The 16336-nt window shown below is 42.3% G+C and overlaps 2 protein-coding genes and 1 long non-coding RNA gene across 5 annotated transcripts in view; 1 reads left to right on the top strand and 2 right to left on the bottom strand.

Moving 5' to 3' along the window:
* NETO2 (neuropilin and tolloid like 2) overlaps positions 1-2360 on the bottom strand; it is a 56970-nt gene extending 54610 nt beyond the window's left edge. For both annotated transcript variants that reach the window (XM_070613559.1, XM_070613558.1), the window contains exon 1: positions 2098-2360. In XM_070613559.1, coding sequence (XP_070469660.1) covers positions 2098-2335 — 238 coding nt within the window. In that variant the 5' untranslated portion in view covers positions 2336-2360. The remainder of the gene's footprint in view (positions 1-2097) is intronic.
* A 1281-nt stretch (positions 2361-3641) lies between these two features.
* LOC139082429 (uncharacterized) lies at positions 3642-11964 on the top strand. Of its 2 annotated transcripts, XR_011538403.1 has the most exons (3): positions 3642-3775; positions 4592-4738; positions 6390-11964. It is a non-coding gene; the product is annotated as an uncharacterized lncRNA (long non-coding RNA). The 2 variants fall into 2 exon arrangements; XR_011538402.1 differs by lacking the exon at positions 6390-11964 and having other exon boundaries at positions 4592-4809.
* A 1937-nt stretch (positions 11965-13901) lies between these two features.
* Positions 13902-16336, bottom strand: part of ITFG1 (integrin alpha FG-GAP repeat containing 1) — a 266570-nt gene continuing 264135 nt past the window's right edge. Inside the window, exon 18 of the mRNA XM_070613598.1 lies at positions 13902-15331. Coding sequence (XP_070469699.1) covers positions 15272-15331 — 60 coding nt within the window. The 3' untranslated portion in view covers positions 13902-15271. The remainder of the gene's footprint in view (positions 15332-16336) is intronic.

The following is a 16336-nucleotide window of genomic DNA, read 5'->3' on the forward strand; positions in this document are numbered from 1 at the left end:
AAACAAAAAGAATACACGGCATCCTAAAGAAAAGTACTTGGTACTTAAAGTCGCACACACTCATTACGGCTGATTTGTGTTAGTAGAAACTGACTGTAATGTTCCAGACAAGGCTTTTGGTAGGTGATATCTACGACTACGCAAATAATAAATGACTGCTTCTGATAAGAACCTTTTCGATGTTCAAGTAACCCACCTTCCAGGATACCTAAGGGATAGCTTTTCATGCCTTGATGCACGGCAGCACGGGGAAAATGCGTATTTTTTCAAAGATATTTTTTTACATGTAAAAATATTAAGTTTTGTATAGGTAACACAGGCATCTGGTTAAAAAAAATCAAGTGATACAAATGCGTATGCAGTGAAATGTAAGTCTCCCCTTCTTTCTTGTCTTTCAGTTTCCCAGATTCTCTTCTCAGAATCAACTTTTGTTAATTTCTTGAATCACTCCGGAAATTCCCCATATTTACAAGCACATACACACAAACTTGAAAGACTTAAAAATAGCTTACTTTCTCTCTAGCAAGGCGACAACAACAACAATTTAGTTTTAGCTTTAAAAATACTCCCGCATGTAAAAATAGTGTAGGCTGGGTAACAGGAAAAAAAGAAAAGCCAGATACTACATTGTTTCCACCGCGGTTCGGCCAGCGCCAGGGCCCTTCCCCGGGAGGCGCGCCCACCGGGCGGAGGCGGCGCCGGAGGACCGCGCTGCACGGGCGTCGGAGCTTCTGTCCACCCGGCGCGGGGCCGCCAAGTTGTGCAGGTGAAGCTGCCACATGTCCACGGGCCTTGTCCCCAGGGATCCACTCGGATGAACTGTCGTCGTGATGTCGACAACCACACGACCATCAGAACAACGGAGAAAATCCAGAGAAGGGGCACTATAGGAAATCCTACTGTGCAGATGGTTTATTTTGAGAGAGTAAAATAAAATCTTAATTTCCAAGGAAAGGCTGTATCAATTAGAAGTTACAGATAGGAAAAACTACGAAATTAATTTCAGAGTTTTAAATTTTAATACAGTATCATGAGGAAGTGACTAAGAATTTATGAGAGAACTATGAAATATTCACCAGCCACAAAGTCCCAGGTTCCCTCAGCGCAAACCGTATACAGAAGTACACAGTTGGGTAGTCAAACATTTTAAACTGCTGAAATCGAATTATGAATTTAGGACTATCTGGAGAATAAACAATTTGTCCAACTAAAAGCAAAATTATACTGAATTTTCCAATAAAACAAATTTGAAAAAAGTGTTAACATGGAGTGGAGAAAAAACACTATTTGTCATTGTACAAATATCAAGACACAATGATAAGCGATATGCGACAGCTAATACAATGCCTTAACTCCTTCCCCAACATGAAAAAGAATACTTAATTACATTACAAATACGCAGCTATTCGGTTTTCAATTTAAATCAGTGGGGGCGGGGGAAGGAAGCCCTTTATTGGTGCTGCTGTTTTCCTCTGAGGACTGAAAAAAGCATTTATTCAGTCTGAGTTTCGGAAGCAACTTTGTATCACAACCTTAATGATCGATGTATATAAATTTTAATTTAAAATAACCTCTTGGAATGCAAAGCCGCTATTTTTGGGTTTTGTGCACTTGGCAAGCCGTTTCAATTCCCGGTACAACAAATCAGAAAGAAGAGGCGCCAGCGCAGGTCCGCTGCGGTCCCGGGAAGCGCCGGGCGCAGCCGAGCCGCCGGCCGGGCCGGGCGCCCGCAGTGGTGCCGCAGCCTCGGCGGCCGCAGCAGGTGGGAGCCGGCCGGGCGGGCAGGCCGCCTCCCGGGGCTCCCATTGTTCGCGTGCAACGACTCTGTTACCCAACGGTGCAAGGACCAGCCTCCGCCCCGCTGGCGCGAACCCCACAACTTTGCAGAGCGACGAGCGGGATGCTAAGCGACAGCGCGCGGGCGCAGCTCGGGGGGCCGCGGGGCCGCCGCCCGACCGTCCCCGGCGCCCGGCAGCCGGCGGAGCCGCAGGCCGGCAGCGCGCGGGCCAGGGCGCGGGCTCCGCGCAGACAAAGGCGCCGGGCAGCGCGCCGCGCCTCGGCCCGCAGGGGGCGCCGTCCGCGGCCCCGCGCGCTTACCTTTGAGGGCCGCGCAGAGCTGCTCCAGGGCCATGTTCCCGGGCGGCCCGGCGCTCGCCGGGGGCCTCAGCTCCGCTCCGCTCCGTGCCCGCCGCCCGCCGCAGGCCGCCTCCGCGCGCGGGGCTCCGGGGCCGCGGCGCCCACGCCCGCCACCGACGGGCGCCGCCTGCCCACCAGGCCGGCCGAGCAGCGCGGGCCGCGGGACCCCCGAAGCGGCGGGCGCGGGCGCCCGGCCCATTTAAGCGGCGAGCGCCGCGCCCGGCCCGCCCCGCCCGGCGCCGCCTCCCGGCCAATCGCCGGCGAGCTCCCCGCCCCGCGCCCCGGTGGGCGGTGCCTGGCCGCGGCCGGGGGCGGGGCGGGCCGGGGGCGCGGGGCGCGGGGCCGAGCCCGCGAGGCCTGCCCCGAGGGAGGGGCCGGGCCGGGGCTCCCCGCGCGCTCTCGCGGACTGACGGGGCGGCCGCCCCTCGGCCTGCCGGGCCCTCGGCGCCGGTCACTGCGCCGCCCCGCGCGCCCCGCGCCCCCTCGCCCGGCGGCCGGGAGCCCCTGCTTCAGCGCGGCCGGGGCTGCGCGCACGGCACCGACCCGTGACCATCTGCTCGTTTTCACCGCAGACGCGCCGCGTGCGGTGGGTGCTGCGGGAGAAGGGGAAACACCGAGGCCAGAAAGCTTGAGTGATTTGCCCGGAGCCACACAGCGAGTGCGGGAGGCAGCGTTGTGAACCCACGAATCTGCCTGCAGAGACTGCCCTCTTCACCACTAAGCCTGCTGATGTGGTCGCTAGACTCGGCGGATAAAAATCTCCAAATCGCAAACCACTGCGTCCTATGTGGATTAATGATCTTGTTACATTTTCTCCATGGTGATTATCACGCCCTGTAATCGCCTTGCTCATCCACGTGTTTGTGCATCATCTGTATCCCGCCTCCCCCCCCCCCCACACACACAGAAGCTGCCTGAGGGCACGAGGCTGCATTGACAGAGTCACTCAACACATGCTCACTCAGTGTCAGCTGTGTGCAGAAACGGTGATAGGTGCTGGGAGCATCCGTGACAAAGCCCTACCGTAACAGAACATATATGCGGTGCTTGATCCGTCCTAGGAACCCCATAAATATTCGTCTAACAACTTGAGCTAAGGACGTCAGGCAACTAAAACAAATCTTCCAGGATGTGAAGCTCTCCTCCCTTTTCTTATATCCCTTCAAGAAAGGCACAAAGGCAAGTATTCACACGGTTTACAAGTGAAAACGTGTTTAACACCAATTAATATCAGCGTATTTCACCCTTTACCATGTACGATGGGAGGTATAAAAGAGGTGTGTCTTTGGGTTCCTAAGGACAAATCACCTATTTAAATCGAGATTGCACAAAAGAAGCAACTAGGAAATAAAACATTCAAAGCATTTCCACAAATATAATAAAGGGACATGCTGGGAGGCTGGGACAGTAATAACAAGAATACTAAATTAAGTCACAATGGTGCACAAAAAGGGCTGCGAGGAAGGAGCCCGCTCAGCTTCCGGAACGTAATAGGTTCCTAGTGCGTGGTCGACTTGAAGAATCGAAGCGGTGTGTGTGATGTCATCAGAGAGAGCTTCCTGAAGGAGGTGACACAAAGAATGGAAAGGCTGTGGACGGCGGGTGGAGAGGAGCAAGGGCGGGCGAACTTTCACGCCAGGCAAGGAGCCGGGACGGGCATCGCACTTGGGGCAAATGCTGTCTTTGGTGGGAGGTAGAGACAACCCTGAGTATGGGGGCTTTGACCGTGGAGACCCTCGCTTGAACGCTAGGCAGAGGCGTTTGTGCGCAATTCAGGAGGCCGGAGGCATAGTTTTAACAGTGGAGTTCTGGGAAGATTAATCTGGCAGTTGAGTTGAGGCTATAATAAAAGAGGAGAGATTAGAGCAACCGCAGGGATTCAGAAAGTGTATATGGGGGCGGCCCTGGGCCGAGTGGTCGGGTTCCCGCGCTCCGCTTCGGGGCCCAGGGTTTCGCAGGGTCGGATCCTGGTGTGGACATGGCACCGCTCACCAGGCGGCGTCGCACATGCCACAACCAGAAAGCCCCACAACTGAAAATATGCAACTATGTACCGGGGGGCTTTGGGGAGAAAAAGAAAAAAAAAATAGTATATATGCAGCACTTTTTCAGTTAGCCTGGTAGCTTTTATTGGCAGTGCCGTTTTGATGAAACCTAGAAAGTCTTTTCTCCTCTAGTGTGTTGGCTGGGGAGCAGCTTCCCAAGGAGCAGACTGGGGATGTTCATTTTGTGGCTCCCTTGTAAGACACCTATCTTTTGGATGTACTGGTGTAATTGTCTGGAGCAGATTTTTCAAGGAATGTGGTAAAGCACAGATCATAGCTGAGACTACTGTGTGGCCATATGTTAACTAAACCGAAAGGGAAGCAGTTTGCAAAGCTCTCAGCTGGGGAGCTCTGTGTTTGAATGATTCTTCCCCCAGCAGAGCCCCCAGTAACTCCCGGTCTGTCCCCAGGTTACCTGGCGGTTCCCAGGTGACGAGGACCCCGCTTCTGTTGCTTCCCGCCTGATCTTCCGGACGTGATGGTGTCTCTGCCTCCTCACAGAATCCTTCCTGTAGTTGAAATCTGGTTTTCTCTGAGTCCTCTGCAGCGCTTGAATGGTGTGTGGCATTGACTTACTGTTAGAATGAATCATTTAAAATGCATTTTATCCCGGTGTTTATGTACCAAACAGATTTTGTTGTCTGTCTTTTTTGCTAGAGTTTGAGAGCTCTAACATCTTATTAAACGATAGCCTAGGAAGGCAGGCTGTTATGTTGAGATTGTTATGGACTGAATGCTGTGTTCCCTCGGAATTTGTATGTTGAATTCCTAAGCCCCAGTGTGACTGCATTTGGAGGTGGAGCCTCGAGGGTAAATGCAGCCTTAAGGGTGGGGCCCTAATCTGATAGGATTAGTGTCCTTGTAAGGAGAGAGGCCCGGGAGGGAGCTTGGAGCAAACGCGTGTGAGGAAGCGGTGAGAAGGCGTGGTTCGCAAACCGGAAGAGAGCGCTCACCAGGGGCGGAGTCGGCTGGAGCCGTGATCCGGACCTTCATCCTCCAGGACCCGGAGAGAGTAAATGTTGCTGGATGCGCCCAGTCTATGGTGTTTGTTGTGGCATCCCGAACAGACTCATACGGAGAGATGAGGCAGGAAGACAGAGGAAGTCACACACAGCCAAACTGGTGTACAGTAAAATAGGGATCTCACACTGCTTTTTCTGTACTGTGTGCAGATATGGCTACAATGATGGTGAAATTGAGTGAAAAAATCATATAGGATCTCAGTGTATGAAGGTTTCACTGTTACTATACAACTGTAAGGGATTTTTTTTCTTCTTTTTTTTTCCCCCTAAATATTCTTCTCTCCAAAGCCCCCACCCAGTACATAGCTGCATATTTTAGTTGTGGGTCCTTCTAGTTGTGCTGTGTGGGACGCTGCCGTAGCATGGCCTGATGAGCGGTGCCATGTCGGCGCCCAGGATCTGAACCAGCGAACCCGGGGGTGGAGGAAGCAGAGCGCGCAGAACTTAACCGCTGGGCCACGGGAAAGGAAAAAGAGGAAAATTTTTAATTTTTTAACTCATTGTACTAGCCTGCTTGGGTTGCCATAACAAGGTACCACAAATGAGATGGCTTAAACAGTAGAATTTATTTCTCGCGGTTCTGGAGGCTGGAGGTCCAAGGTCAGGATGCTGACAGGGTTGGTTTCTCGTGGGGTCTCTCTTCCTGGCGTGCAGACTGCAGCCTTCTTGCTGTGTCTGCAGGTGGCCCTTCCTCTGTGTGTGCAAACAGCTCATGTCTCTTCTTCTTATAAGGACACCAATCAGATTGCATTAAGTTCCCACCCTTATCATCTCATTTAACCTTAATTACATCCTTAAAGGTTCTATCCCCAAATACAGTCACACTGGGGGTTAGAGCGTCAACATATGACTTTGAGGGGACACAATTCAGTCCATACACCCATGAACCAAAATTATTCCTGTTAATGATATTGAAGAAGAACTGCCTCCAGGGAGTCAAAACCAGTTCTTTCAGTAACCCTGTCACCTAGACTTGTGTCCAAATTTGTGCTTAGTCTAATTCCAAAGCAAAAAGATATTTAAGAAAGATTGCCTACTACCAGTACTAAAGTATTTCAACTTTATCAAGAAAATTTCTGGCATCCAGTTACTTTCATTTGATTGTGAAAAACTTACAAAAGTCCTGATTATATTTCTCAGAATAATATTGCTAACATATAACAGTATGTTGGGCTTTTCTTAAAAGCCTGTTAGGCCGCAAGCCCAGCTGGGCTAGGGCAGGGGGATATCACGCCGAGAGACCGAAGAAACAACCGGAGACTGCGAGCGAGGCGTATGGGTTTATTGGGCCCTACATACTGGAGCGAGTGCAGCGGCCACCGGCTGGATGGAAGAACGCGTCCGCCCGGAACCGGCGGAGAGAAGCTTGCGTAAGTAGGCAGAGGAACCAAGCTGCACACTGGCCAAAGGGCTGTCCTTGGTACGACCAGCGTTCCCAGAACAGTAGCTCACATGGAGGGCCCTGCGTCCCTGTAAGGCGTGCTGTTATTCTTGTGGGGTTAGGGAGGGTCCGGGCTGGCCGGGCCCAGATTGTCAGAAATCCCCGCAGCTGGGCGGCCTGCCCAGAAGGGGCCAGAAGGACACATGGTTGCAACGGGCCCGGGGGTTTCTGCTGAGCAAGCAAGGCCCAGGCCCTACAAAGCCCCAATCCCATTTTGAAAGCAGATGTTTCCTTTATGCTTAAACCTCTTTACTACAAGCTGAAATGAATGCTTGTTTATTGGTACAATATGAAACCATAAGATTAAAGTGTAAAATTCTTGACTTGGTTATTTGGTAATGTTTACTAGATAATAGAACTTTCTTATATGTTCAACTTAAGAGCTAGACGGACTGTGAATATCTGTGCTGCTTGATATACCTATGCTATTATTACCAGTGTCAGTAGAATGCATATTTTCAACTACATGTCCATGTTAAATTCTCATATTTGTAAGGAACGTGTGTCTAAATTATTGCGATTATTAGCACCAAATCTCAAACTTTTTTTTGCATTATAAAATATATAATCTAAGATTTGTGATGCAAACATATTTCTAGATATGTGATCTACAAAGAGATCTTTGGGAAACTTTGATAGGATCTTTAAAAAATTGTGAAATATAATACATATTTGAAAAAGTGCCTAAAATAAATATGAATGTACAGTTTGTTTATAATGCTGAGTGCCATGTAAATACCACCCAGATCAAGAAATAAGACTTCATCTACACCTGGAAGCCGCCACGTGCTTGTGCCTGGTCATAATTTTTTCTCAGTTCCCTAGAGTTCATCATTATTCTGACTTTCATCATTTCCTCCCTTTTCTTTATAGTTTTCCACCTCTAAATGCATCTTTAAACAATATAGTTTTTCCTATTTTTGAACTTTAAATGAATAGAATCATGGTGTGTGTATTCGCTTGTATCTTGCTTTCTGCTTACTTTTGGAAAATTAATCTGTGTTGTTATGTATAGCTCTCCTTCATTAAATGTCATGGCTGTGTAGTATTTCATTGTCTAAAAATCCATGTAGATGGACGTTTAGGCATTTGTAGCTTTTGGCCATTAGGAACATTGCTGCTATATTTATACCTAGATCCTGGTATACATGTGCAAGAATTTCTATTAAGAGTAGAATTGCTGTGTGGAATGAAAATATCCGTATCTTCAACTGCAATAAATAAAAGTAAAAGCAACCACTGCTTATAAAGCAATTATACCCCTTTTTATGAAGTCCCGCCCAGAATGTGAGACTTCCCTTGCTCCACATCTACGCCAACATTGGTTATTGTCAGCTGTTAACACCGTGTGTGAAGCTAGCGGGTGTGTGGTGAGGTTTTAATTTGCACTTTCCTTACTAATTAGTTTGAACACCTTGTTATATGTTTATTGGCTACTTGAATTTCCTCTTTTTGTGGATGACCTATTCAAAACTTTTGCCCATTTTTTTACCAGTCTGTCTTCTTAAATCATTTTGTAGAATTTCTCTATTTTGGGTACTACTCGGTTATACGTATGGAAAATATTTTCTTTCATTTTATGGTTTGTCTCTTCACCCTTTTAAGAGTGTCTGTGATGAACAGAAGTTATTAATTTTAATGTACTCCAATACATCAAAAGTTTCCTTTAGGGATTAGTGTACCTGTGACTTGATCATGAAGTTATTTATGTATATTAAATACTAAAAGCTTATACATTTGCATTTCACATCCACCTGTCTTTTCCCTAATACTACACTAATCATTGTAACTTTATATCGTTTTGATATCTGACAGAGCAAGTTCTTGTTCTTTTTCAAGCTCGTCTTGGCTATTCTTGGTCCTTTGTATTTCCATATATGTTTTAGAAACAGCTTATCAAGTTCAGCAACAATAACAACAAAAACCCATTGCATATTGAGTGGAGTTGGGGAAGATTTGACATCTTTACAATATTTAGTCCTTCTATCTATGAACATGGTATACATATGCATTTATTGAAGATTTCTTTAATGTTTCTCAGGCAAGTTTTATAATTTACCCCACAGAGATGTGGTGTATCTTGTGTTATATTGATTCCTAGGTACTTGACTTTATTTGATGCTGTTATAGTGTTAATCTAAGTCCATTTTGTAACTGATTTGCTTATACGTAAAAATGAAATTGATTTTAGAAACTACCAAACTGTTCTCCAATGTGGCTTCACCATTTTGTATACCCACTAGGAATATATGAGAATCCCAATTGTTCTTCATCCTTGTTAGCACTTGGAATTGTCAGTATTTTTTGTTTTAGCTTTTACAATATGTATGTAATAGGTGTGGTAGTGGTATCTTTTCATGACTTTAGTATTCATTTCCCTAATGGTTAATGATGTTGAATATCTTTTCATGTGCTTAGTTGCCATTTGTATGTCTTCTGTGGTGAAATGCCCAAGTTCTTGCCCACTTTTAAATTGCGTTATTTGTTTATGTATTGTTGAGTTTTAAGAGTTCTTTATACATTCTGGATACAAGTCCATTGTTGGATATGTGATTTGCAAATATTTTCTTTGCATATGTAGCTTGCTTTCATTCTCTTGAAAGTGCTTTTGGCAAAGAAAATGTGTTTAATTTAGATGAAGTCAAATTTATCAATATTTTCTTATGGATCATACTTTTGGTGTCATTTCTAAGAACTCTGCCCAGTTCGTGAAGATGTTCTCTTGTGTTTTCTTCTAAAAGTTTTATAATTCTACATTTTACATTTAAGTTTATGATCCACTCTGAGTTAATTATTGTATAAGGTACGAGGTTTAGGTCAAGGTTCTTTTTTTTCTTTGCATATGGATGACCGCTTGTTCTAACACTGTTTGTTGAAAAGACCGTCTTCCACTGAATCACTTTTACACCTTTGTCAAAAATCAAATAGCTATATTTTTGTGGGTTTTTTCCTGGACTCTATTTTGTTCCATTGATCTATTTGTTTATCTTTTTGCCAACATCACACTATCTTGATTACTATAGCATTACAATAAGTCTTAAAATCAGGTAGTTTGATTCCTCCAACTTTGCCTTCTTTTTCAAAATTAAGCTCTAGTTTCTTTACTCTTTCATATACATAATCTTGTTTATGTCCACAAAAAATACTGTTGGGATTTTGGTCGGAACAGTATTAAATCTATAGATCACTTTGGGGAGTTTTACATCTTTACTAGGTTGCATTTTCCAATCCATGAACACAGTGTCTTTCCATCTAAGTCTTCCTTGAGTTCTGTTGTTAGCATTTTTAGTTTTCAGCATACAGATCCTATGCATGCTTTGTTATATTTCTACATAAGAATTTCATTTTTTGGATCAGGCCATGCTGAGGCGGGGTCCCACATAGCACAACCAGAAGGACCTGCAACTGGAATGTACAGTGATGTACTGTGTGGCTTTGGGAAGAAGAAGAAAAAAAAAAGGTTGCCAGTACTATGTTGAAAAGTATCAGTGGGAGAGGACATCATTGCTTTGTGCCTAATTTCAGGGGGAAACCATTCAGTCTCTCACCACTAAGTATGTTGTGATAGCTGTAGATTTTTTGTAAATGCCCTTTATTAGGTTAAGGGAGTTCTATTCATAGTTTGCTTAGATTTTTTTAAAAAATCAGGAATGATGTTAGATCTTGTCAAATTATCTTTCTGTGTCTATTGAGAGGATAAGATGGTTTTTCTGATTTATTAATATGGTGAATTATATTACTTTTTTTCCTACAGATAGTGAACTAGTCTTGCATTCTGGGATGACACCCACTTGATCATGATATCTTTTTATATTTTTCCAGATACAATTTGCTAATGTTTTATTGAGGATTTTTGCATCCATGTTATAAGGGATATTGGCCTGTTGTTTTATTTTCTTGTAACCTCCTTGTCTGGTTTTGGTATTAGGGAAATACCTTATAAAAGGAGTTGTGAGGTGTTCCTTCCTCTTCTTTTTCTTCAACAGACGGTGTAGATATTAGTATGTATTATTTCTTCCTTAAGTGTTAGTAAAATCTGTCAGTGAAATCATCTGTTCCATTGAGTTTTCTTTTGTGGAAGGTTTATTTTTTAAGATAAAAGTTGATAAGGTTTATCGATTTCTTCTTGGGTGAGTTCTGGTAGTTTGTATCTTTTAAGGAATTGATCCATTTAATCTAACTTACTGAACTCATGGGCATAGATTTGTTCATAGCGTTCCCTTCTTGTCCCTTTAATGTCTGTGGGATCAGTAATGATGTCTTCTCTTTCATTCATTATATTGGTTATTTATGTCTATTCTTTTTATTTCCTGGTCAGCTTAGTTAGAGGTCTATCCATATTATCTATCAATCTTTTCGAAGAGCCACCTTTTTATTTCATTGATTTCTGCTCTAATCATTTCCTTCTGTATTTTGTTTGCTTTAGGTTTGCTGTGATCTTTTTTCTAGTTGACTAAGGTCAGAGTTTAGGTTCCTGATTTTAGATCTTTCTTGTTTGTTAGTATATGCATTCAACGCTATAAATTTCCACGAAGAACTGCTCTCTGTCTCCTACAAATTTTATGTTGCATTTTAACTTTTATTTGGTTAAAAATATTTTAAAATTTCCTTTGAGAGTTCCTCATTGACCCCAAGGTTATTTAAAAGTACATTAATTTCCAAATATTTGGATACTTTCCAGGTATCTTTCTAGTTTAGTTCTATTTTAGTCTGAAAATCTTTGTATCATTTTTACTCTCTTACATTTGGTCAGGTTTGCTTTATGGCCCAGAATACTGTCTGTCTTGGTGAATGTTCCATGTACACTTAATGAGACCTGTATTTCACTGTTGTTGGTTGGAGCATTTTATACATACCCATTAGGTTAGGTTGATTGACTGTGCTTTTCATTGCTAAGCCTTCTGATTTTCTGCCTACTTTTTCTGTCAGTCACTGTAGAAGAGTATTGCCACTTCCAACCTAAATTGTGGGTGTGTCTATTTCTCCTTACAGGTCTGTTTTTGCTTTATGTAGTTTATACGCATTTAGGATTTTTATGTCAAGAAGAGCAGAGTGATCTTGGGTGAGTCTGCTCTGTTCAGTTGAGACAATCTCCAAAGGGGGATGACAGCTGATTACTGAAGGCACTCCCAGAAATTAGGAGAAATCCTTTATTCCTGAAGGAGGATCTGGACACTGCATCACAGCATCTACCAGAGGAGTAATCAGGTTTTCTATTTGAGTGTTTTAATGATGTTTTCATAGGAATTGGTCTATTTTGTTAAACTTTCAAATTCATTGGTATTAAAATTAACGTCTTCCAGTTTTTGTTTTATATATACATTATCTGTAGTTCTCTCTCCTTTTTCGTTTCTGGTATTGGTTATTTGTGCTTGTTTTCTTTTTCTTGATAGAGGCTCTTGGGGCAGCTGGCAGCCATTTAAGTGATTAACTTGGGGGTACACAGGCCTAGTCTTCTTACCCTAACTTGAGACAGGTTAGGAGATAGGAGAGGTCATTCTATCTCAAAATTCAACATAGGGTTGTATGAGGCATTCCACTGAGAATGGATCACAACTCAATTTCTCTCCCTGCCCAATATTCCTTCCTTCCCTTCTTCTATGCTGGTGTTGATCAACAGCACTCCGTAATCTATTATCTGTTTTATTAGTCTTTAAAGATAAACACTAATAAAGACTCCATCGCCTGGCCAGGGGACATAAAGCCAGGCTGCAAGTCATCACAAAGGCTGCTTAACTTTCAGGTCACCTTCACCCTGAGGAGTTAGCCCTTAAGTATCCTAGCTTAATACTTGGTGTACCATCAGGGTCTGCCGGACACAATTCAAGTTTTTGAGTTTCTTTTTTGAGTAGTTCTAGCTATTTGTAAGGATTAATATGTCCTGACTTTTATTATTTCTTAGAGGTCTTCTAAAGAACAAAAGGAAAATTATTTTTTAAAATATGGAATAAAACTCATTCTCTCTTGCAATTACCATATGTATCCACTGGACCCTTGTATAAATCTAAGATTTATTATGTAATCTTATCGATCTTATTTTTCCTATATTTTGAAACATTTTGCTGTAGCATTTCTCTCCATGAAAACGCTATGAAGCCAAGATCCTTTTCCTTTTAGTAACCACAGCCCGAGTAGAGATGCTCTTCACAGACTTGTAAAGATGCTCAATAATCTGAGGGTGCATCTCTAGGTATCTCTACCCATAATAGGGCCCTATCTTTCCTTACTAAGAGTGGGAATGGTAAGGAAAGTATGTTTAAAAGTTGTAACCTTTAATTTTGAGGCCTTCTAGGAGTGACAAACTATTTTGGGAATTAAGTTTCGGAAAATACATAAAGATTTTTGGGTGGTAGATGGAGAAATATAAAAGGCTAGTCCAAATAAATGGTGTCTTACCAACAATGTATTTATAGTATTTACAAATACCATAATTTTTATCTTCAAAGTTAAGTCTTAATTAGTCCTCCTTGTTCCCCAAAGAAGGAGGATTATAGAAGTATATATCAGTGGAAGAGAGTCAGAAAATGTTAAGTTACTGTTGTCACTGCAGTGGGAAATGGGAGGGAAGAAAAGAACCAGCACTTAATCAAGCACCTTCTGTGTACACGTAGCTATTTAAGACTCAAAACATCCTTAAAGGAAGGTATCACTCACGGTACTTCTTTTACAGATGAAGAAACCAAAGCTCAAAGAAGGAAAGTGACTAAAAGTAACAAAATGGGAGGGTTAGGCTTTGAATCCAGATTTGTCTGATGTCAAAGTCTTGTGCTTTTTCCACTAAAATATTCAAAATTAATATAAAGGTCTTTCTATTTCATTCTCAATGTTGTGACATATTTTTCACCTGTTGCCCCTTAATAAATGACATCAATGTTGCATTTGGAGGTAGTATCAAGATGCAGAAACATAGTATAATACCACTAATTGTATTTTCAATTGTCATTAACGTTTTATTTGCCTATAGCACTACTCCTCGAAGACCCTGACTCCAAGTGAGTTTTAAAACTCATGCTATTGTCAGCTGAGAGACACTAACCCTAACTATCTTTAGGAACAGTGTGGAACAGGGCCCGGCACAGTGCGCGGGTGGATAACTGTGTAGTGAGTCTAAGCGCGGTGGTCAGGAATCTTGCCCTGCTCACAAGGAGGCAACGGCAAGTCACTTTACTTGTCTCACAGTCCAGAGAAGTGACTTAGACCTTGGATTCTCTAAGGCCTCTTCATGCTCCAAAATAACGATTTACAGACTCACCGGAATACCTGGTTCCAATACAGAGTATTTATTCAGAAGACATATTAACATGCTCAGATACACAGAGTAAACCACTTATACACGCCATTCTCAGCGAACTGTAAAGAAAAACTAACATGAACAACAAGATTAAATGTTCTCTGAGAAGTTTTTGTAGTTTATAGCTATCACATGCCATTTGCATATTAGAAAATTATTAACACTGATATATAAGCTGTTTTCCAGATCTTAGATGAAGTCTTAAAGTAACTTTTTGGTGAGGTGAAGTTCACAAAAATTTGCATTGAAGTCTGAATGTAAATCAGAGACTCCTGCAAGCTCTGAAGAATGCAAGTGTGATTGAGGATTTGTATTCCCAGTGCTATCCAAAGCAGTTTCCTCTCCAGAAATCAAATGTTCTTCATCACCACATGGTAAGCATCAGTGCTCAAATGAAAATTTTAGGGCACATTAATTCTTAGAGGGCACTATAATTTTTAGTTATGAACAAGTAATAAATCTTTATATAAGATGTCAACCACCGAGAATTTAGGCTTTCCAAAGAACATTATTTCCTTACGCCTGAAAATAAAATTCTATCGAGTCTATATATTTTGACAATTAGTTCTAGAAGTCTGTACAAAAATTATCTAAAATAGTAATAGATGACAGCTACCACTTATTGAGCACTTATTTTGTGCTAGACACCAAGCTAAGCACTTTACATACATCATCCCATTTAATGTTTGCAATAACTCGAGTAGTAGTGTTAACTCTGTTTATAAACAAGAAAATGGAGGCATACAGAGGTTAAGCACTTAGCTAAGTTCAAACAGCTTTTAAGTGGTGGAACCAGGAGTGTAAGGCGAGTCTGCCTGACTGCCATCCCAAAGCCAGCGCACCCAATCACTACGTCGTGTGCCCCCCGCGAGCGCCCCCGACCTGCGACGGCCAAGAGGAAATCAGTAGCTCTGTGGTACATTCACAGAATTATAATTGGCATCGTTAGAATAAGAAGCAAGACCAATTCCAGCGGAACACAAGAGACCCTGCTCATTTAAATATTTTTATTCACACGTCTTTCCCCAACATCATTATTCTAATAAGATTATAAATACATGAACACCTGAGAACATGCAACACATTCCACAAAGGAACACAAATGCACAGCACAAGTGAATAAAGAACCCAAGTTATTATATACAAAGTGCTTTACAAAAAGACCTTGTGACATATTCAGACCATATTTATTTGAATACTTTCCAATAATTACCAAGAGATGCATCATTTATAAATAATATTCAAAATCTCCTACTTTCTTCTATAATCCAAATTAGTATTTCAGTTAATCAAGCAAATAGCTGTTCTGTTGCCTTTATATGATAGTTAAGGCAAGTCACATGGCATCAAAATGAAACCGATGGGCTTCTTGTCGTTTTTCTCTATCATCTGCTTTCTGAAAAAGAATTTGAGACTAGTTTATAAATGATAGGAAAATGTCAAGAAAAGACTCATTTCTGAAATATAAAGTGGCTAATTAAAAAAAAGCCCTCAGCAATTAATAGATTAAAGGTGTGATTTTATTATGCAATAATCTTATGAAATATTTTTGTAGTTTACAGTAGCTATTTTATAACTAATGATCCACTAAATTGAATTTAAAAACCAACAAGAAATGTTCCTTAAATACTTAGTTTGTTGTCATTTATTATTTATGTGAAAGTAGGAGTAAACATTAGACTCTGTAAGGATGGAATCAACAATACATTTTCCCCATTAGTTAATAAACAAGTCTAAGTGAATTATATTAAAGTACATTAATTATTTTTGGTTAAACTATTGATTTAGCAGATATTTATTGACCCTCTGCTACCAGCAAAGTACTGCACTTGGTATTTTGAGGGACTTAGAAAAACCTGTTTTGTATCTTGTTCTCAAGGAACTTAAACCCTAGAAAGGACAAAGCAGAACATACTGAATAACTGTGTTTTGGGATAAAAAAGTGAAGAATGTTACCAATATTCTGAGAGAAAGATTATTTCTAGGTTGGGGTGAGGAAAGGGAAAGCTTTGAAAAGATAGTATTTATGGAAATGGAGACAGAGGCATTCATTCCAAGCTGGGGTAGAACAGGAGCAATCACGGGGAGTCCGGCAGGAGCGCGGCACGTGTGAAAGCAACTGGGAAGAAACAAGGTGGGAAAGGTGCATGGTGGAGTCCCATGGGAGTCCAGGAAGGCGAGGCCAAGCAGCTTACACTAATTAGGAGTGGTAGTCATGAAAGGTTTCTGAGCAGAGGAGTGACAGGATTAAGTCTAATCTTATTGATGAGTAATCTGGCAGCACTGTGCTAAATGGAAGGGAGAGAAGAGAGAACGGAATCAGCGAGACCAGGTAGGACACAAGGAGCTGAGCTTCAAGCACTGGCAGTAGGAAGAAGAAGTGGAGGCAGCTGCAGAGATT

This window comes from Equus przewalskii, chromosome 3 (assembly GCF_037783145.1).
Source record: "Equus przewalskii isolate Varuska chromosome 3, EquPr2, whole genome shotgun sequence".
Classification (NCBI taxonomy): Eukaryota; Metazoa; Chordata; class Mammalia; order Perissodactyla; family Equidae; genus Equus; species Equus przewalskii.